We start from the raw sequence: 22,225 nt of genomic DNA on the forward strand, positions 1-22,225 counted from the left end.
GAAGCATTGTAAAGCACAGAGAGGTCTGGTAAAGCATAGGGAAGCATTGTAAAGCACAGAGAGGTCTGGTAAAGCATAGGAAAGCATTGTAAAGCACAGAGACGTGTGGTAAAGCATAGGGAAGCATTGTAAAGCACAGAGAGGTCTGGTAAAGCATAGGGAAGCATTGTAAAGCACAGAGGTGTGTGGTAAAGCATAGGGAAGCATTGTAAAGCACACAGAGGTCTGGGAAAGCATAGGGAAGCATTGTAAAGCACAGAGAGGTCTGGGAAAGCACAGGGAAGCATTGTAAAGCACAGAGAGGTCTGGAAAAGCACAGGGAAGCATTATAAAGCACAGAGAGGTCTGGTAAAGCATAGCGAAGCATTGTAAAGCACAGAGAGGTCTGGGAAAGCATAGGGAAGCATTGTAAAGCACAGAGAGGTCTGGGAAAGCATGGGGAAGCATTGTAAAGCACAGAGAGGTCTGGGAAAGCATAGGGAAGCATTGTAAAGCACAGAGAGGTCTGGGAAAGCATAGGGAAGCATTGTAACGCACAGAGAGGTCTGGGAAAGCATAGGGAAGCATTATAAAGCACAGAGAGGTCTGGTAAAGCATATGGAAGCATTGTAAAGCACAGAGAGGTCTGGGAAAGCATAGGGAAGCATTGTAAAGCACAGAGAGCTGTGGTAAAGCATAGGGAAGCATTGTAAAGCACAGAGAGGTGTGGTAAAGCATAGGGAAGCATTGTAAAGCACAGAGAGGTGTGGTAAAGCATAGGGAAGCATTGTAAAGCACAGAGAGGTGTGGTAAAGCATAGGGAAGCATTGTAAAGCACAGAGAGGTGTGGTAAAGCATAGGGAAGCATTGTAAAGCACAGAGAGGTCTGGTAAAGCATAGGGAAGCATTGTAAAGCACAGAGAGGTCTGGTAAAGCATAGGGAAGCATTGTAAAGCACAGAGAGGTCTGGTAAAGCATATGGAAGTATTGTAAAGCACAAAGAGGTGTGGTAAATCATAGGGAAGCATTGTAAAGCACAGAGAGGTCTGGTAAAGCATAGGGAAGCATTGTAATGCACAGAGAGGTCTGGGACAGCATAGGGAAGCATTGTAAAGCACAGAGAGGTCTGGTAAAGCATAGGGAAGCATTGTAAAGCACAGAGAGGTCTGGGAAAGCACAGGGAAGCATTGTAAAGCACATAGAGGTCTGGTAAAGCATAGGGAAGCATTGTAAAGCACAGAGAGGTGTGGTAAAGCATAGGGAAGCATTGTAAAGCACAGAGAGGTGTGGTAAAGCATAGGGAAGCATTGTAAAGCACAGAGAGGTCTGGTAAAGCATAGGGAAGCATTGTAAAGCACAGAGAGGTCTGGTAAAGCATAGGAAAGCATTGTAAAGCACAGAGAGGTGTGGTAAAGCATAGGGAAGCATTGTAAAGCACAGAGAGGTCTGGTAAAGCATAGGGAAGCATTGTAAAGCACAGAGGTGTGTGGTAAAGCATAGGGAAGCATTGTAAAGCACACAGAGGTCTGGGAAAGCATAGGGAAGCATTGTAAAGCACAGAGAGGTCTGGGAAAGCACAGGGAAGCATTGTAAAGCACAGAGAGGTCTGGAAAAGCACAGGGAAGCATTATAAAGCACAGAGAGGTCTGGTAAAGCATAGCGAAGCATTGTAAAGCACAGAGAGGTCTGGGAAAGCATAGGGAAGCATTGTAAAGCACAGAGAGGTCTGGGAAAGCATGGGGAAGCATTGTAAAGCACAGAGAGGTCTGGGAAAGCATAGGGAAGCATTGTAAAGCACAGAGAGGTCTGGGAAAGCATAGGGAAGCATTGTAACGCACAGAGAGGTCTGGGAAAGCATAGGGAAGCATTATAAAGCACAGAGAGGTCTGGTAAAGCATATGGAAGCATTGTAAAGCACAGATAGGTCTGGGAAAGCATAGGGAAGCATTGTAAAGCACAGAGAGGTCTGGGAAAGCATGGAGAAGCATTGTAAAGCACAGAGAGGTCTGGTAAAGCATAGGGAAGCATTGTAAAGCACAGAGAGGTCTGGGAAAGCATATTAAACACTCAATACAAATGCTGTATCTCTGCTCTCTCACATTCTGTCTCTCCCTCCCTCCCAGGTATCTGCTTCCTCTCCGGGGGTCAGAGCGAGGAGGATGCCTCTCTCAATCTCAACGCCATTAACCAGTGCCCCCCGCCCAAACCCTGGAAGCACCTTCTCCTACGGGAGAGCCCTGCAGGCCTCCACGCTCTCCGCCTGGGCAGGCAAGCCAGGAGACCTCCAGGCTGCGCAAGTGGCCTTCAGTGAAAGAGCCAAGGTACAGAGGGGCATTCAAAAAGCGCCGGTCTGTAAAGGAGACGAAATCCTTAAATTGAGCTCCAGTATGAGCAGAGATGCTGTTTGTATATCGGGCATCTCCTCCTAGGAACTCCTTGCCTTCAAACATAAAAACAGCCTCTTCACAATCCCTTTTTAAATCGCTCAGAAAGATGTGTTCTAATCTGAGCAGGGCTGCAGACCCTGTAAATACCGACTGTGACCAGCACCATGAACACTGGAGCAGTTTGACTTGTTGGTTCTCTCTCTCTCTCTCTCTCTCTCTCTCTCTCTCTCTCTCTCTCTCTCTCTCTCTCTCTCTCTCATCCTCTCTCTCTCTCTCTCTCTCTCTGGTAATTTTTATAATTGTTGTTTCTTGTCAGGGACCCCCCTTGTGAATGAGATGTCTCTCTCAAAGGCTCTGTCCCGGTTAAATACATACATCTGAATGATTGGCTTTGCAGAACTCATGTACCACGTCCATGCAATGCCATTGGAGGTGTCTTCAGTCAGTTTTGTACATTGCTGTTGAATTTAACTGGTGTGTGTCTATCTCTGTGTCTGTGTGTGCGTGTCCATCTCTGCCTCTGTGTCTCTCTCTCTCTCTCTCTCTCTCTCTCTCTCTCTCTCTCTCTCTCTCTCTCTCTCTCTCTCCTCTCTCCTCTCTCTCTCCTCTCTCTCTCTCTCTCTCTCTCTCTCTCTCTCTCTGTCTGTCTGTGTCAAGGTGAGGCTCAAGCGATCAGGCAAAGGCAGATGTTGCAATAGTGAAGCTGCTAAGCACTTTTATTGAACCCACTGAAGATACAGGCTCATTACAGCCTCGCATACACCCCTGCCTCATTTAAAATGGAATAATCCAGTGGAGCTCCAATCACGGCTCACAGTTAAATAGGAAAGTAAAGAGAATGCTGCTGTTGATGGAGCTGGTGCAATAATTGTGCGCATTTATACTGCAGAATGTGAGTGAAGGGAAACGAGTACCTGTCCGAGGGGACTGGGGGCTACAAGTTTAGGGTTAGGGTTTAGTTGAAAGTGCAGGGATATAGACTTCTATGCAAAGAAGGATGGCTGTTAGAAAGAAAATAAGGGGGGAACAAATATTCGAAAGGTGAAATATTGGGTCCTGGGGGGGAGTTAATATTTGTTTGCTGGAGGAACAGATATTCTGTGACACCGGTACAAAACAAGTCCTGGACACAAAATACATCACAAAAATAAACCCTTGTTTACAGATGAGGGTTTTTCACCCTGTCAGTGTCTGTCTGTCTTTCTGTGTGTGTTACTGATTGGTTTATTATTTTTTTCTTCAGATTAACGGATTGGCGTCGACTGGATCTTACATTCAGAGCGGACAGAAAGACAAGGCTGCCTCCCAGTCTCTCTTCACTGCCAGTTACGTCTACTAGACCAGTGCGCTCATTAAACTGGGACCAGTAAACCTCACACCTGACCCACTGCTTTTGCAATCTGAATTTTACTTTCCAAAAGATGATTTTTACAAATTAAAAAAAAAAAAATGTGAAGACGTCTTTAAATAGCTTTAAATAAAAATCTACACTGTTGGAAAATTAAAGTGTGTGGAAATTCATGATTTTTCTTTAAGTGATTTAAAGCTTAACAAAATAATGTCATAATGATGACCTGCTTGGAAGTTGCATTAGCTCTCAGATGTCCAGTTCTTGAAAGATGTTCTCGCAGACCTGGATTTGACATGATCACTGGATTAAAGGAAGTTCTGTTTCTGTGCCTCGCACTCGGGAAGGCTGCTGGACTCCCCGCCTCACTTCACCTCTGCAGTGTCTTCTGGGTCATGTTACTGGCTGACGGCATGCCAGTCAGCAGGGGGAGCAGCAGCTGATTGGTTAATGACAGGAAAGAAGCCAGAGAAGGGGCGGGGACAATTTCACCCTCCCGGTGAAAAAGGAAGTGCAACCCTAACTGAAACCATGGCTTGCAAACGGAGATTTCTTTAACCGGGTGTAGCACTGTAGCACATATCGCGTTGTAAAATGAAAAGTTTCCGTTCTAGTAAGCTTTTGAAAGCCTGGCTTGTGCAAACAGAGATTACCCCAGGGTAGCACCAGAGGTGTTCAAATGAGAATCCATGTTTTGCTGCAACATCTTTCAAAAGCTGCACATGTGAGAGCTGTGGAGCGAATGGAAGTGATGGGCCGGTAACACTGCAGGAATTCTTTTTTGAGCTGCAGTAGAATTATTTTAATAAGAACTGAAATTGGTTTCAGTGGTCTGTGTAACCCTCATCATAGAAACTAAAATAAAATCAAAAACAATGGGCACAAATGGATTATATTTTGAGGGTTTTTTTTTGTAAAATCTCCTGGATGTTTTAAATACAAGGTGAACATATTTACCATGTATGCTGAATAAAAATGACAATTTAAACACATCTGAACTGAATCTGTTATGTTTCTTTTAGTATTTCTAAATCAGACTGGAAGTAACTCTGTGCTTTGAGGAGGAGGTGGGGATATGTAAACTAACTGGAGTGTGTACAGGGCCTGCAATCCTCTGCAGATCCCCACTCTGAGTTTCAAACAAAGTAGAGATATCATCCATTACTATTAAACAGACAAGCTTAGACATACTAAAAAAATCCTCTCTCAACAGCGGTGTGGATCTGTAGTACAGCCCCAGCTGTCTCCCCCTCCCCCCTCCCCTCTCTCCTCAGCGGTGTGGATCTGTAGTACAGCCCCAGCTGTCTCCCCCTCCCCCTCCCCCTCCCCTCTCCCCTCTCCCCTCAGCGGTGTGGATCTGTAGTACAGCCCCAGCTGTCTCCCCCTCCCTCCCTCTCCCCCTCCCCTCTCTCCCCAGCGGTGTGGATCTGTAGTACAGCCCCAGCTGTCTCCCCCTCCCTCCCTCTCCCCCTCCCCTCTCTCCTCAGCGGTGTGGATCTGTAGACCAGCCCCAACTGTCTCTGTGAAGAATCTGCTCATGGACCCAACAGGCTTGTTATTGTTGAGAGTTATGTAGGAAGAATCACAATTAAAATGTCCAATTTAAAGATACAATTCATTCATATGTGTAATGGTCTAATTTAATCAGCACTCTGCTGTCATGAATGTCTTTCTTTTTACGAGTTCAAGATTGCCGAGGTAAACAATTGAGCAGTAAATCACACAACACCGTTATATCTTTTATACATTTATATCAAGAAAGATAGAAAATAGATGCGCTACAAAAACAGAACAGAAGATTCATATCAAGATAGCAGAAATCAATTCACTAAGTTTAGCAATGAATAATATTCAGGGAACATCTCAGCTTCAGTGTAAATATTGATTACATGGAAAATAATGCATTCATCTATTGTGTAGAAAGTCTTTTATCATTATTTATTTCTTAGCAGATGGCCTTATCCAGGGCGACTTACAGTTGTTACAAAATATCACAGTACAAAATTAGAGGGGGCATGGAGGAGAGAGGGAGAGGGAGGAGAGAGGAAGGAGAGGGAGAGGGAGGAGAGAGGGGAGAGGGTGGAGAGAGGGAGGAGAGGGAGAGGAGAGAGGGAGGAGAGAGTGCAGGGAGGAGAGAGGGAGAGGAGAGACAGAGAGGGAGGAGGAGAGAGGGAGAGTAGAGAGGATGGAGGAGAGAGGGAAAGTAGAGAAGGCAGGGTGGAGAGAGGGAGAGTAGAGAGGATGGAGGAGAGAGAGTAGAGAGGATGGAGGAGAGAGGGAGAGTAGAGAGGATGGAGGAGAGAGGGAGAGTAGAGAAGGCAGGGAGGAGAGAGGGAGAGGAGAGAGGATGGTAGAGAGAGGGAGAGTAGAGAGGATAGAGGAGAGAGGGAGAGTAGAGAAGGCAGGGTGGAGAGAGGGAGAGTAGAGAAGGCAGGGTGGAGAGAGGGAGAGTAGAGAAGATGGTAGAGAGAGGGAGAGTAGAGAGGATGGAGGAGAGTAGAGAGGGCAGGGTGGAGAGAGGGAGAGTAGAGAAGATGGAGGAGAGAGGGAGAGTAGAGAAGGCAGGGTGGAGAGAGGGAGAGTAGAGAAGGCAGGGTGGAGAGAGGGAGAGTAGAGAGGGCAGGGTGGAGAGAGGGAGAGTAGAGAGGATGGAGGAGAGAGGGAGAGTAGAGAGGATGGAGGAGAGAGGGAGAGTAGAGAAGGCAGGGTGGAGAGAGGGAGAGTAGAGAGGATGGAGGAGAGAGGGAGAGTAGAGAAGGCAGGGTGGAGAGAGGGAGAGTAGAGAGGATGGAGGAGAGAGGGAGAGTAGAGAAGGCAGGGAGGAGAGAGGGAGAGTAGAGAGGATGGAGGAGAGAGGGAGAGTAGAGAGGATGGAGGAGAGACGGAGAGTAGAGAAGGCAGGGTGGAGAGAGGGAGAGTAGAGAGGATGGAGGAGAGAGGGAGAGTAGAGAAGGCAGGGAGGAGAGAGGGAGAGTAGAGTGGATGGAGGAGAGAGGGAGAGTAGAGAAGGCAGGGAGGGGGAGAGGGAGAGTGGGAAAGGGACGGTGGAGAGAGGGAGAGTAGAGAGGGCAGGGTGGAGAGAGGGAGAGGAGAGAAGGCAGGGTGGAGAGAGAGGGAGAGTATAGAGGGCAGGGTGGAGAGAGGGAGAGTGGGAAAGGGATGGGATTAACATCAGCGGGCCGGGAAAGATAAAGAGAGAGGAGACCCATAGGGGAAGCAGAGAGGAGAGCAGAAGAGGAGAGAAAGAGGGATCTGGAGATGGAGAGGTGGAGGGGAAAGAGAGAGGGAGACAGGAAGGGAGAGTAGGAAAGGGGGTGTAGAGAAATAAAGAGGAGGGGCTCAGGGTAAGAGGGTGGAAGAGAGAGGATTTCTTCTCATCAGCCCAGAAGAGTGCAGAGAGAGTGTCAGTGAAAGTGAAGAGGAGATTGTCTGAGCTGTTTGAATAGTTTCCTGGTTCAGACAGCAATGTGTGTTTAATCTGCAGCGCTGACAGGGTCAGGGTCAGGGGACTCCAGCACAAGGTCTGTATAAGTGTCCTCAGTCCAGAAGAGTGGATGGAGTTTCTCATTGGGATTGAACTCCATGTCAGTGAAAGTGTAGATGTGAGATCTGGTCTCCACATTGTAAAAGGAGAGCTGCCCTTCCTCATAATCCAGATACACCCCCAGCTTCTGGGGCTTCAGGCTCCAGGGGAGGGGGGTCCGGGTGTCAGTGAGAGCATTGAACCCACCTCCACTCCACTGCACAGTCCAGTAACCCTGCTGGGGGGTCATGCTGAACTCCCCCTTCCTCTCGGCAGACTCTCTGCTGACTCCTAATCTCCACCGTGTATTCCCCCCCACCTGCACCTGCCAGTAGCGTCTCCCCGAGGTGAACCCCTCCCTGCCCAGCACACAGAACCAGGGGTTTCGCTGTCGCTCGTCACTCTCGTAATTTGCGAATGTTTTTTGAAAGTGACGACAAAAAAAAATGTGGAATCGTCACTAGTGACGATCGTTTCTGTTTGTACTATAAAAAAATCCCTTTTGTTAAAGTCACACACAACGTCTCGTTCTTTAAAAGAAGGGATCGCTAAACCATAGAGTCACTGCTGCTGATCAGATCAGCGCCTCGGCCTCATCGATTCATTGACTCTGCAACGTTCTCATCCCGTGGTAAGCGACGTAAATGCAGTCAGCCATTCAGCGCCTCAGTTTCATATTGCGTGTCAGTTACCATGGTAACCCAGACCGCTTTATGAGGCTGTACTCGGTGCTGCTGTAGCGTTCAGCCTCGCATTATTCTTTGCAACCTGACAGCTTCTGCCGCTGCGCTTTCACGATTACAGAGTTCTGCTCAAACCTTTGCATCCGCAGTGTTCGCGCCATTGCGCCAATGCCCCGCTGAAATAAAAAATGTCCCGCTGAAATTCTCTTAACGCGCTCGTGTGTCCCCCTTCCCTGACCAGACGCAATCAATACCGATACGCAGTAAATGAATGCATGTTGTATTACCATGACATGTCTGACGACAGGCTAATCTTTTTTACTTGTTTCTTTACACTTGCGTTTTCATAATTAAACTCCCGTGCTTTTATTCTCCAGTCCAGTAGAATGCGCGCACACCCGCCCTGGTTACACAGGCAGAAACTTTCACAGTAAAGCATGGACAACAACATCAGGCTTGCTAACAACATGGCCCGGCGGAAATATAACCTCGTATCCGTTACACCCGACCATTACTTCTGGAAGAATAAGTAATAAGCTTCGGCAGTGACTGTTGAAATATAGGTTATTATAGTTGTGCTTAAAAATACTGTCTGCAGAAGATTTGTGAAACGAAAACGCATCATTACCTAAAAAAAGAAAAAAGTAGCCTACGGTAACGTTATAAAATATGTGAAATGTGTCTTTTCTATGACCAAAAATGCTAAAATTCAGGGCCAAAATTATTCCGTATGTGTTAAGCACCAACTGTCTCTTGACCATTTCACCAGTAGGCGTATCGAGCATGATAAAATTGTATATATACAGTGTATGTGGTTTTATACGGCACTGTATATATGCTTACAATACATCTTGCATTGAGAAAACTCCACTGGAATCGGAATAAAGGAAATTCTTATGTAATACAGTTCACTTGCAGCATGGTTTTGGTAAGTATCATTTTCTAAACTATATAATTATGTGCAGTATTAAAATAAGTTAAAAACATAGCAAATCCACAAAACCAACGAAATACATAGTGTATATTTGACATTTTATTTGTAGTGTTCTGTGTAACACGGGCCATCGTTTAACCTGAAGCAGATATACGCGTTTATCATATTATCAACAACACCAACGTGTAAAAATAAAGCAACAATTGTTTTGAAAACTGTCCAAAATATTTACTTGGTGGCTAAGAATGAAAATGTCAAGATAAAAATGTCATTTTTTATATGGAAATTGTCAAAATAAAAGGGGAAGCTGGAAGAATTTACCAGTGAGGACAACGGCATTTAAATACTACTACTATTAAACTGTATCTGTTGGTAATGTGGTTTTTTCTAGCAGTTTTCAAACTGGGGTACTCGAGAAAAATTCTGAAATGGCAGACAACGCATTTTATTTAGTACCACTTGCCAATCTATTGCAAACTTTTGTCACGTAATCAGCGTTTAATCGCTAACACCAGACTGACGCGCTGTGACAGCGTTCAGTGCACACATGGCTAATTTACATATTAAATATGTACATTTTAAATAAGCCCTGTTGTTTAAATGTAATATAAACAGTTGGGCGGTTACTGCAGTTTGTCTGGGATACAAAAAAAGACATTTTAAAAAACTAAGCCTAGTCTTTAACTCATTTTATTTCCTGTGTGCGTTCATGCCTGCAAGTCGATATTTTATTCTTTTCAATGACCCGATTAAAGTTTATTGTAACTTAAGTACTACATTTCAAAATACAGAATGTATGGCCAATCAGAAACCAAAGTATTGTCATGCGGTCTAGTTTGACAAGCCGTTACGTCTGGTGTGAGAGTAGTTTTAGCTTTCAATCCAGTGAAAACATGTGGATTGTTTGCTCAATACTAGTACATTACTAGCAAATGGCGATCAAGGCGAAATACCATCAAAGATTAAAAACGCCAAAAATGTCTTGCGACTGAAGCTCTCTCCAATTTCCCTGCCATTATCAGTGATTTGTGTGGTAACAAGCAGGGACATCCATCACACTGATACTAGGTAAGCGTTTTATTGTTGTTTTTTAATTAGCATCAGTACTGTACGTTTTAGTCACCAATAATTAAAAAATGCCAGTAATATGTTTTCGTATTGAGGTCAGCTGTAGAGATGCGTGGATAGTGAACTTTTCTTTGCCTTCTTTTCTATAACTATCATCAATATAAATACATGATTGCGGTAAACTTGTGCGCGCGAATTAAAAAACAAAACTGTTAGCCAATACTGTAAAATGTCGCAGAAGAAAATCCACTCGTTTTTTCAGCAAGAGTGAAATAGAACAAACAGAACAACAAGTTGTAGAAAATGAAGACTTGGATTCGGAACACCAGAAAAAAAGAACAAACAAAGCTCACAAGCGTCAGATAACAAAAAAGAAAACAAGCAGCAAAGTTTCAGCATTATTGCAAAACTCTGTTTCCATGGGTTGTATATAATATTCTAACACTGTTTTTTTTCTTCTTTTTATTGTAAAAAGACATACATGGTATTCATAATGCATTCTGTGTCTGTATGTAGCTTTTCAGGGCAAAAAAATCTGGTTCTTGAATTTTAATGTTCTAAAACTTTACAGCTGTACATTTACCAATTTATTTAAACTATAGAGCATTATTAAAACGGTTTAAATTAAATAATTGTTTTGGTCAATACAGTGATTTAAGGTATAAAATAAAAACAGGATTCATAACACCCTTGAAGACTTGAGCTGTGCGCCAGTAGTGACTACTGAATATCTGGAGTGACTAATGTTTTTAGAAAGGATTAGTCACTAGTGACTACAAAAATCTAGAACCCAGGGGAAACCCTGTGCGAGACCCTAAAGCAACACAAACACACCCTGAAACAGAACAAAGAGAAACACATGAACACAACCCTCACAGACACTGAGGAATCTATTAACCAAAATCAGTTCTGGGAATGTGGAACAATATGAACGCCACACAGAAACAAGAACTGACAATACAAAATGGAACTATTTGGAAAAAACTGTTTTGAAAATGTTTACAAAGAAATCCTACAAGAGGGTTTTACAAGAGAGCAAAATTTAATTTGGGAAAAACTTAAATCATTAGAACTATTTATTAAAGACAACCAAAATCCACTGGACTTCCCAATCTCCCCGCAGGAGCTAGCAGAGAAGCTCCAGGGACTCAAACCCAGGAAAGCCTGTGGCCCGAAGGCATCAGTACCGAGATGCTCAAACACAGCAGCCCTAAGCTGCAGGAGGCCCTGCTTAAATTATTCAACCTGGTACTACAGGAAGGCTGCTTCCCTGACATCTGGAACCAAGGGCTTATATCCCACTATTTACATCAGTGAATTAGCAGCGGTGTTGGAGCAGTCTGCAGCCCCTGGCCTCACTCTACACGACAAAGAAATTTAATTCCTGCTCTACACAGATGACCTGATCCTGCTGTCGCCCACAGAGCAGGGGCTGCAGCAGAGCCTGTCACTGCTAGAGCAGTACTGTCGCACCTGGGCCCTGACAGGAAACATGAAAAAAACAAGAATTATGATCTTAAAAGGGCAGATCTCAAAGAAGCAGGTCCCACTTCACTCTACACAACACCACCCTAAAACACACCACACAATATACATACCTAGGCCTGACCATCAGTGCGTCAGGGAGCTTTAACCTGGCAGTGAATGCACTAAAAGAAAAAGCCTGCAGAGCTTTTTATGCCATCAAAAGGAGGCTTTATAAAATAAATCTACCTGTCAGAATCTGGCAAGAGTTATCCATCCCATTGTGCTATATGGAAGTGAGGTATGGAGTCCAGTCAGTCAACAAGATTATATAAAATGGGATAAACATCCAGTAGAAACCCTGCATGCTGAATTCTGCAAAAACATATTACAGGCAGAGCAGAAAACACCAAACCATGCATACAGGGCTGAATTAGGCTGCTGCCCACTGCTCACCAGCATGCAAAAAAGAGCACTACAATTCTGGATGCATCTAAACAGAAGTGAGCCAGACTCCCTCCAGTACAAGGCCCTTCTAACCCAAGAGCTCAGACCAGAAAAGAGTCTCCTCAGCCAGCTGGTCCTGAAGCTCACCACACTAACCCACACTAACACTAACCAGCTTCAGGACAGCTCTGCTACAGCACTGCCAATCAGAGTCAACCAAACTGTAACACAAATCAAAAACTCCCATCTGGAACATTGGGACAAAGAAACAAAAACCCCAAATAAACTGGATTGCTATCAAGCCCTAAAAAGAGACTTTACTCTGGAGGGTATCTCTTCACTGTCAGAGGTACAAAGCAGAGGCAGATCCTGACCAAGTACAGGCTCAGTGACCACAGCCTGGCCATTGAAAAAGGCCGACACAGGCAGACCTGGCTACCCAGAGAGAACAGGCTCTGTGGTCACTGTGAGACAGGAGAGGTCGAGACAGAGATGCACTTTCTCCTACACTGTGAGTGGAGAACGGGTATGGAGATGAGAATAAAAAAAAAGTACGAAAATAAATAATTGCTCCGAGTGCTGGAAGCACCAGCACCGTACTTGTTTAGTGTTCGTCCACCGTCTGTCTGTCTGTCTGTCTGTCTTGTTCGTCTATTTACGTTTTTCTGTTTTGTTCAACCTTTTTATTTACATAAACCCCTTTGTAAGAGGAGCCGATCAGCTTGTTCTGCTGTAATGTTCTTTGTTTACTTCAAATAACCACGTGGACATACAAGTGTAGCCAGGCAACCGCAGGGAAACATGCGTGTTGTAGTTCTGTCGAGCTAGTAAATAAATAAAAATAATAATAAATAAAACTACAATGAGCAGAACTTCAAAAGCGCATCACGCTCTGGCTGTCCCTTTAGAACTGCAGTGCTCTCTGACATTCGTGCTGTCAGACACCGTAAAGACGTGAAGCAGGCAGCACTGATGAACTAAGCCTGCCGTGTACTTGTGTAATTATGTTTTTGTCTTTTAAATATAACAGGTATGTGCCTCACACTACAGTATAAAAGGACACATACTCTAAACTAAGAAAACATTTTTTGAAGAACTGTTGCAGCTGCATAAACGCTGGGGAAAAAACAAACATGGGCACGTGGGCACACACACACTAAGTATAAGAAAATATGACTGTAATCTCTGCCCTAATGTTGTTTATTTAATTGAAATAACCTTGTGGACATGCAGGCATATACAGAACTGTAGACATACTGAAACACACTCATTACACCGTGTAACAATTTTTTTTTTTTTTTGGTTCCTGGGTAGTAAGTGTTATTTCCTAATTGCTTATGCCTCAAAAGTATAGAAAATGGCTATTATTCCCCACAAACTTTGCTTTTGTGACCAGGACAGTGATATTTTGAAATTTACCTATTTTCCAGAACATTCCAGATAGATTCAGTGCTGAGTAAACTTGGAGTAACTTCTAGAACTTTCTAGAACTTTCCAGTAATATAAATAGTAGTATAAATACAGGGGCCTTAAGCCCACCAGTTCAGTTTAGTTCCAGCTGCCTAAGTGGATACATTTTTCTGAGATGGCATCAAGGTCATAGGAGACTTCAAAATGGTGGCATTCCTGATGGGTCTCCAAGGCAGTTTTACCAAGTTTCCCTGCTATCTTTGCCTTTGGGACAGCAGGGACACCAAGGCGCACTACCACAGGCGGGACTGGCCACAGCGGACCGAGTTCTCTGTGGGGAGGAACAACGTCAAGTGGGAGCCACTGGTGGACCCCCGGAAGGTGCTGATGCCACGACTGCACATCAAATTGGGCCTTATGAAACAGTTTGTCAGAGCTCTAGATAAGGAGTCGGCAGCCTTCAAGTACCTTCAAGACTTCTTCCCTAAGCTGTCTGAGGCAAAGGTCAAAGCCGGTGTCTTCGTCGGACCACAGATAAAGAAGATCCTGCAGTGCAATGAATTCCCCAAGAAGCTCACTAGTAAGGAGAAAGCGGCTTGGAACAGCTTTGTCGCAGTGGTTCGGGGCTTCCTGGGCAATCACAAGGCCGAAAACTATGTGGAGCTGGTTGAGACTCTGGTGAAGAACTACGGCACAATGGGCTGTAGGATGTCCCTCAAAGTCCATATCCTTGATGCTCATCTTGATAAATTCAAGGAGAACATGGAAGCGTACTCGGAGGAGCAAGGCGAGCGCTTCCACCAGGATATACTGGACTTTGAACGCCGCTACCAAGGACAGTATAACTAGAACATGATGGGAGACTACATTTGGGGGCTGATTCGTGAAAGTGATTTACAGTATAATCGTAAATCTCGAAAAACTACTCACTTCTAAATCTTTTGTAGTCATTTTTGTATTACTTTAGTATAAATACATGTTAATTTGGATTCATATGTTGTTTTTTTCTGACTTTATGTGAACGAAAAGACACAAATTCGCCCGTTTTCTCATTGGAAATAGGTCAATTTCAAAATATCACTGTCCTGGTCACAAAAGCAAAGTTTGTGGGGAATAATAGCCATTTTCTATACTTTTGAGGCATAAGCAATTAGGAAATAACTCTTACTACCCAGGAACAAAAATTGTGTTACATAGTGTTATCTGAAAAAAATGATCGTGATCTCGTGCTGTATAGAAATGTTTTGTAAACAGATTTTTTTTTAAACGCTGTTGTAACTGAACAGCAGGCAAAAAAAAAAAAACGCACTTATTTTTAAACCAGAACACAATCGTAATACCAATATGTTTAATACATGAGCTTTACAAGTCACACAAATACAGTGTGTTTAAAAATCGGGTGGGGGGGGGGGGGGGGGCACTTTGCAAATGTATCTTTCATTAGCTGGTTATTTCAGTTAAATAAATACCAGCTGACCAGCTTCTCTGCTATAATGTTAAAAGTATCCTCGTGGAAAAAAACGAACACCTGCTCTATTCATTTTAACACCAGAACCACCACGGTAGTCATTTTGACGGTTTTCACTTTTAAAATTTAAATTACTCTGCGTGTGTTATCCACGGTTGTCTGTTCTTGACTTTTCCTAAATACATGTATTAAATATTCTGACGACGTTTGAAAGTCAGAATTGCAAAAATAAATAAAAGTTATGAGCACTTCTACCTAGAACCGCCAAAAGTAGTCATTTTGACGGCTTGTTACAACACATGCTTTTATTATTAATATAACCTACAATGCGCTATTTTTATATTTATACAAGCCAGTTTGTTATCTGTAGCTACGCTGAGTTTACAGCAGTGTGTATTTGAATAGAATATTGCTCTTGACGTCTAGATATGTGTTATCCATATTTCTATATATTGTAACGACGAGGCAGACAACGGGAATGCATGCCTGTGATCGGGGGAAGTTTCGGAGCGGAAGGGCAGAGGCGGGGCTGGAGAGGACTCGAGGAGACACGCAGGGACTGTTCCCTTTGTGTGTGTTACCTGACTGTTTGTTCAACTCTTTCATTTAACCTGTGTTCGTTATTGTTGGTTACGTTTATTTTATTGAATTGCTCACTGGGATATTAAACCGAGCCTTTGTTACCGGAATACCCGACTGGATTTCATTCGTTACAATATCAATTCCTTGCAGAACTGCCGTCTGGCTGTCTACGTGAGCATAGTCTGCTGTATAGTAAACGAAGAAGAAGAGCGTTTCCACCGTCTGCGCAAAACGTAGTACTCGGTGAAAGCAATCACCGGTGTCCAGGTGCTGTTCTTACAATGTGCTGGACATGGCAGCCATCAATTCCTTCGTTTTGTACAATGAATGCACCGGGGAAAATATCAGTAGGAGAGATCTCTTATCATGCTAGCAACGGAGCTTTGGCAGAAACATTTCGATCAGAAAACTGCAAAGCAGCAGGGAAACGCAGCTCAATCTGGATATAGTGCGCATCAAGTGACACAAGCAACACAAAAACAATGCCAGGTAAGTAAATGCAATACAAATCAAACTTCTGATATCAGTGTCCAGTGTGAAACAGCAGTATGTGGTAAATGCACAGGACAAGTTGGGGGCTACTTTTGAAGTATGTTTCACTGAATGCTCATTCCCGTTACACCATGGAAACTGAGTTATTTTCTTGTTTATGTTATTGTTTTATAAATAATTATTTCGATTTTACAATTGTGTATGTAGGCCTACATATAACCAGTTTACAGCTGGTTACACAGTATTTTGTTTTGAAATGTTTATTTTATTATAGCTTTTCGGTTTTGTAAGTCATGTATTAAGCCCTATATGCGCTAATTTCGAAAATAAAGCCTTTTATATATTTTTTCATTTAAATACGATGTTTCTGCTATGCAAATGTTAGATATGATGTTCATAAGTAAAACTTTTGAGTTGTATCTGATAGTTTGGAAGGGGGGGGGGGGCACTTTGCAAGCGTATCTATACAGAACTGTTCAGAATCGCTTGCTCTATAACCGTGTTATTTTATAATTGTAGCTGACCAGTTTCTACGCAGTAATCACCGCCTTTTCCACAGCTCACTGCTTCAGCCATAATCTTATACCTATTGAACCTTATCTTGTTACCTGTAGTATCCCACTATTAGAACAAAAAACGAAACATCACTGTGTTTTGCATTAACCAGCAGAAAAAATCGTAAATTTGGTCTTTAACTACGGGGTGGTACAAGGTTGCCCTCTTGTGGTGAACTGTAGAACAGTCTCTGGAGACAAAGACTGATCGGTCACATGGTGTTGAAGCTATGTGCGATTTTGCTTAAAACGCTTAAACGTCATCTCCTCATGAACCCTTTGGCCGGTTGACGTGAATCTTGGGTATACGTTATCTTTGTAGTGTCCTCTATAAAATTTATTCAGGACAAGTTCCTACATGAACAAACATGGCTGCCTTGAACCAATCAATGTGGGTGATATGGCAGTTTTGCCAAAAGAATACCCTGAAATGATACAATCCCACCACTAGGGACAGCTGTTGCCATGGAAATATGAGCAAGGTCTAGGAAAAAAAATCTTGAAAGCAGACATTTTTTTTCCCGGTGACTGAGCCATTTCACTAACTCATGTAACTTTAAAACACAGTAATTACACTGGAAAGGCAAACATTAAAAAGAACACAGTACAGTATACAAAGATACATACTGCAAACTAAGAAACTTTTTTTTTTTGAAAAACTGTAGCAGCTGCATCCACGCAGGACAAGAAAATGTACCACACACACACACACACGCTGTTGTAACTAAACAGAAGCAAAATAAACCGCACTATTCTTTTTAAACCACAACACAATTGAAACAATTACATGTTTAATACATGAGCTTTGCAAGTCACAGTTTGTTTAAAAATCATCATATAATTATTTTTATGACTGAACTCTGTGTGTGGGGGGGGGGGGGGGGGGGGGTGGGGGGGGGTAAAACATTATGCAGTAATGTTTACTTAAAATAACCTCGTGGACATGCAGACATGCAGGAACTGTAGACATACGGACACGCACACTGCAAGTAGGGTCACCACGTTTTCCACAGCTCACTGCTTCAGCCATAATCTTACACCTTATCTTGTTACCTGTAGTATCCCACTATTAGAACAAAAAACGAAATATCACTGTGTTTTACATTAACCAGCAGAAATAAAAATGTAAGTTTGGTCTTTAACTACGGGGTGGTACAAGGTTGCCATCTGACAGTGAATTATATAATGGTAAAAAAATAAATAAATACTGTGCCCAGTTTATTTTAACAGTGTAAAATTGACATTTTTTTATATTATTATTTGAATTGTTTTCACAAAATTACTGTAATCTCGGTGTACAGAAATTTGACAGCCGGGGTATTTAAAATATGCATCTGAAAGTTCCACAGCGCGTATGGCACTCCCACAACAAATCACAAGTAGTTAAAAAAATGAATACTAAATCAACATTTATAAAATTCTAACCACTATATTACAAAAAACACACACGATAAGATGATGCTTTCCAATTAACAAAATGTTCATATGATTTCCATTTTCACGAGTCTCAAACCATATCTTTTTCTGCTGTAAACGCCTGGAAGCCTTCAAGTTGCCAGTAACTTCTAGTTATTATTATTATTTGTATTGTTAATATTGTTTTCTGTATTCTGTAAAAAAAAAACAAAACTGTTTAAGCTTTGGCAATATTGGAACACTTGTCATGCCAATAAAGCATTTGAAATTGAATTGAAATTGAGAGAGAGATAGGAGAGAGGAGAGAGTGCAAGAGAAAGAGAGATAGGGAGAGGGGAGAGAGAGGAGACAGAGAGAGAGACGGAGAGACACAAGGAGACACAGAGTTATTGCAGTGCTAATAATTTACATGTGCTGTACTTTAGTTTATTGCAGTTTATTACAGTAAATTAAATTGGCAACAAAGTACAAAACTACTGTATCTGATTCCAATAGAAGTGGAACCCACTCTCCGATCCTATCTGATACAGTGTGTCTCCAACCCTGGTCCTGGAGAGCCCCTCCTATCCTATCTAATACATCTCCAACCCTGGTCCTGGAGAGCCCCTCCTATCCTATCTAATACATCTCCAACCCTGGTCCTGGAGAGCCCCCCCTATCCTATCTAATACATCTCCAACCCTGGTCCTGGAGAGCCCCCCCTGTCCTATCTAATACATCTCCAACCCTGGTCCTGGAGAGCCCCCCCTGTCCTATCTAATACATCTCCAACCCTGGTCCTGGAGAGCCCCCCCTGTCCTATCTAATACATCTCCAACCCTGGTCCTGGAGAGCCCCCCCTGTCCTATCTAATACATCTCCAACCCTGGTCCTGGAGAGCCCCCCCTGTCCTATCTAATACATCTCCAACCCTGGTCCTGGAGAGCCCCCCCTGTCCTATCTAATACATCTCCAACCCTGGTCCTGGAGAGCCCCCCCCTGTCCTATCTAATACATCTCCAACCCTGGTCCTGGAGAGCCCCCCCTGTCCTATCTAATACATCTCCAACCCTGGTCCTGGAGAGCCCCCCCTGTCCTATCTAATACATCTCCAACCCTGGTCCTGGAGAGCCCCCCCTGTCCTATCTAATACATCTCCAACCCTGGTCCTGGAGAGCCCCCCCTATCCTATCTAATACATCTCCAACCCTGGTCCTGGAGAGCCCCCCCTGTCCTATCTAATACATCTCCAAACCTGGTCCTGGAGAGCCCCCACTATCCTATCTAATACATCTCCAACCCTGGTCCTGGAGAGCCTCCCCTGTCCTATCTAATACATCTCCAACCCTGGTCCTGGAGCCCTCCCCTATCCTATCTAATACATCTCCAACCCTGGTCCTGAAGAGCCCCCCCCTATCCTATCTAATACATCTCCAACCCTGGTCCTGGAGTCCCCCTCTATCCTATCTAATACATCTCCAACCCTGGTCCTGGAGAGCCCCTCCCTATCCTATCTAATACATCTCCAACCCTGGTCCTGGAGAGCCCCTCCTATCCTATCTAATACATCTCCAACCCTGGTCCTGGAGAGCCCCCCCCCCATCCTATCTAATACATCTCCAACCCTGGTCCTGGAGAGCCCCCCCTATCCTATCTAATACATCTCCAACCCTGGTCCTGGAGAGCCCCCCCCTATCCTATCTAATACATCTCCTACCCTGGTCCTGGAGAGCCCCTCCCTATCCTATCTAATACATCTCCAACCCTGGTCCTGGAGCCCCTCCTATCCTATCTAATACATCTCCAACCCTGGTCCTGGAGAGCCCCTCCTATCCTATCTAATACATCTCCAACCCTGGTCCTGGAGAGCCCCCCCCATCCTATCTAATACATCTCCAACCCTGGTCCTGGAGAGCCCCCCCTATCCTATCTAATACATCTCCAACCCTGGTCCTGGAGCCCCTCCTATCCTATCTAATACATCTCCAACCCTGGTCCTGGAGAGCCCCTCCTATCCTATCTAATACATCTCCAACCCTGGTCCTGGAGAGCCCCCCCCATCCTATCTAATACATCTCCAACCCTGGTCCTGGAGAGCCCCCCCTATCCTATCTAATACATCTCCAACCCTGGTCCTGGAGAGCCCCTCCTATCCTATGTAATACATCTAATACATTTTTTTTGTCGATACTATTAATTCCTATGTTATTAGGAGGAACAATAAAATAAACAAGTTCTAAGTGAAATATCGCAGTGTTTCACATGAAGTTTATCACACTACGTGATAATAACGCTACCGCTCCAGGAGTAAATCTATAGCAATATCTGGAAATTTGTGGGATTGGCATTTAACTCGTTTTGGTATGAAGAAGCTCTTTTCAAATTATATCACATCATTTAGTTTTTTTACATACAGTTATCCATTTATACAGTTTGTTTTTACTGGGGCAATCTAGGTAAAGTACCTGTCTGCTTGCTCAAGGATCTAACTAGCTAGCTATCTGTCTATCAATCTAGGAGGTAAAGTACCTGCCTGCTTGCTCAAAGGTCTAACTAGCTAGCTATCTGTCTATCAATCTAGGAGGTAAAGTACCTGCCTGCTTGCTCAAAGGTCTAACTAGCTAGATATCTGTTTGTCTCTCAATCTAGAGGTAAAGTACCTGGGGGAGGAGGAGGAGGAGTCACATCATGCGCAGCTTTGACTGGATTTTAAAGTAAACAGTGAATTCCAATGGAGAGAAGTTGCTTGCTAGATTTATTAGAGATAGCAGACAGCATCACAAAAATCAAGTTACAGACTTACAATTGCACAATCACAAAATCTAATCCAGTTCATACAATAGACTTTGTCTTGAATGAGTCACGTGATCTTCACTGGGAATACAAAACATCTTCACTGTGTGCACTTCAAAGTGTTTGAAAGTTGTAACGGTTGGCTATCTGGGGTGCCAGGCAAATGCATAATCTACCATATTTAATTGTCACCAAACCGCTACTAGGACATAGTAATTCACTTTTCCATATGTGACACCACTACACCCTATATATAACCAGGGAATAATAACTGTGTAATTGAAATAAATAAATAATTAACAAACAGGACAGAAAAAGGTAAACAGCTAGGAGAAGAAGCATTGAGGAACCATGCAATCCTCAAGCATTTATTACGCTCTACAAATAACAAGCAGGCCTCTTGGTTACTGACCGTAAACTAACAAAGAAAAATATACTAGTTAATTACATCAATTGACCAATCACACTATTAATTGGTTATACGAACACCAACAACAAATATATTGCACAGCATTGTTAGATATTGCACAGCATTGTTAGATATTGCACAGCATTGTTAGATATTGCACTCAAATAAGTTACATATATACATATTTTTGCACACTTAAACTTGTTACACATATTGCACGCAAGTAGCTAATAAATATATTACACATAACATTTTAATTAAATAGTTAGCATATAATAGATTAGTTAATCATCAATTAAATAGTTAACTATTGTTTTGTCTCAAACCACCAATTTAAAATCACAAGTAGCATTTAAATTTCAAAATTAAGTGATCAATTAATCATGATTTAGAAAAGACCATCCATTATGCTATATTGTTTATAATTTGTCCTTAACTGACACTATTCTTAACTTGCAATAGTCGATAAAAACTAGAGTCAATGGCCCATTTATGCTATGCAAATATAGAAATAATAAAACTATATAGCATAACTAATAAGGTTGCAATGCATTGCAATACAGGAAAACAATTTACAATTATATAGCATGTAATCCAACAAACAATATATTAATTAAATGTTGCACAAGAGTTCCAGCACGTTTATCCAAAGAAGCAGGAGAAATGAAAGAAACAGAAATAAAGTGCATCTGTGTTTAGAACAAATCCCAGTAAATGTCCATTAGTTTAAGAGCAATAAAACTAGTAGTACGCTCTCCTTTTCCACCGTAATAAAGAATCAGCATGAAATAGTTAAGACAGTTCGATAAAAATGCAATTGTCCATATCAGGAAAACTATAAACAAAAGTTTATTTTCTCAAACCCGATGTAAATTCGGCAGCAACACGTCTCCCCAGGTTCCACACGCACTCCAGCCACAGCTCTCACCACAACACTGCAACACAGCTCACTCGAATAGTTTGTTATTTTTCTTTACTCTTTTCTGTAAAACATCCAACAGTTATACTTGCAAAAACAAACAAAACACAGCTAAACTTGTTGTCCTCAGTACCGTGCCGCCATATTTTCAAAACTTTCTTCTTTCTCTGTCTCTCTCTTGCTCAGCTCAACCATATCTCCCGCAACACACCTTGCGCACAACGTTTTTTTTTCCCGTCCTGCAACAGTGCTAGCTTTATACCCCTGCCCCTGCAATCCCAATGTTATGTAATCATTTTTTTTTTTTTAAAGGAAGCAAGTAATATATAGACAAGCACCGACACATTTACCTATCGTCACACTCCCCCCC

The 22,225-nt window shown here is 42.9% G+C and overlaps 1 protein-coding gene across 1 annotated transcript; it reads left to right on the plus strand.

Annotated features, from left to right (window-relative positions):
- The first annotated feature begins 1,834 nt into the window (after nt 1-1,834).
- Nucleotides 1,835-3,737, plus strand: LOC117398402 (fructose-bisphosphate aldolase B-like). The gene is made up of 2 exons (XM_033997400.3): nt 1,835-2,300; nt 3,610-3,737. Exons 1-2 carry the CDS (start codon nt 2,139-2,141, stop codon nt 3,703-3,705), a joined length of 258 nt encoding a protein of 85 aa, XP_033853291.1. The 5' UTR covers nt 1,835-2,138; the 3' UTR covers nt 3,706-3,737.
- Nucleotides 3,738-22,225: the final 18,488 nt, after the last annotated feature.

Source organism: Acipenser ruthenus, chromosome 23 (genome assembly GCF_902713425.1).
Source record: "Acipenser ruthenus chromosome 23, fAciRut3.2 maternal haplotype, whole genome shotgun sequence".
In the NCBI taxonomy this organism is placed as follows: domain Eukaryota; kingdom Metazoa; phylum Chordata; class Actinopteri; order Acipenseriformes; family Acipenseridae; genus Acipenser; species Acipenser ruthenus.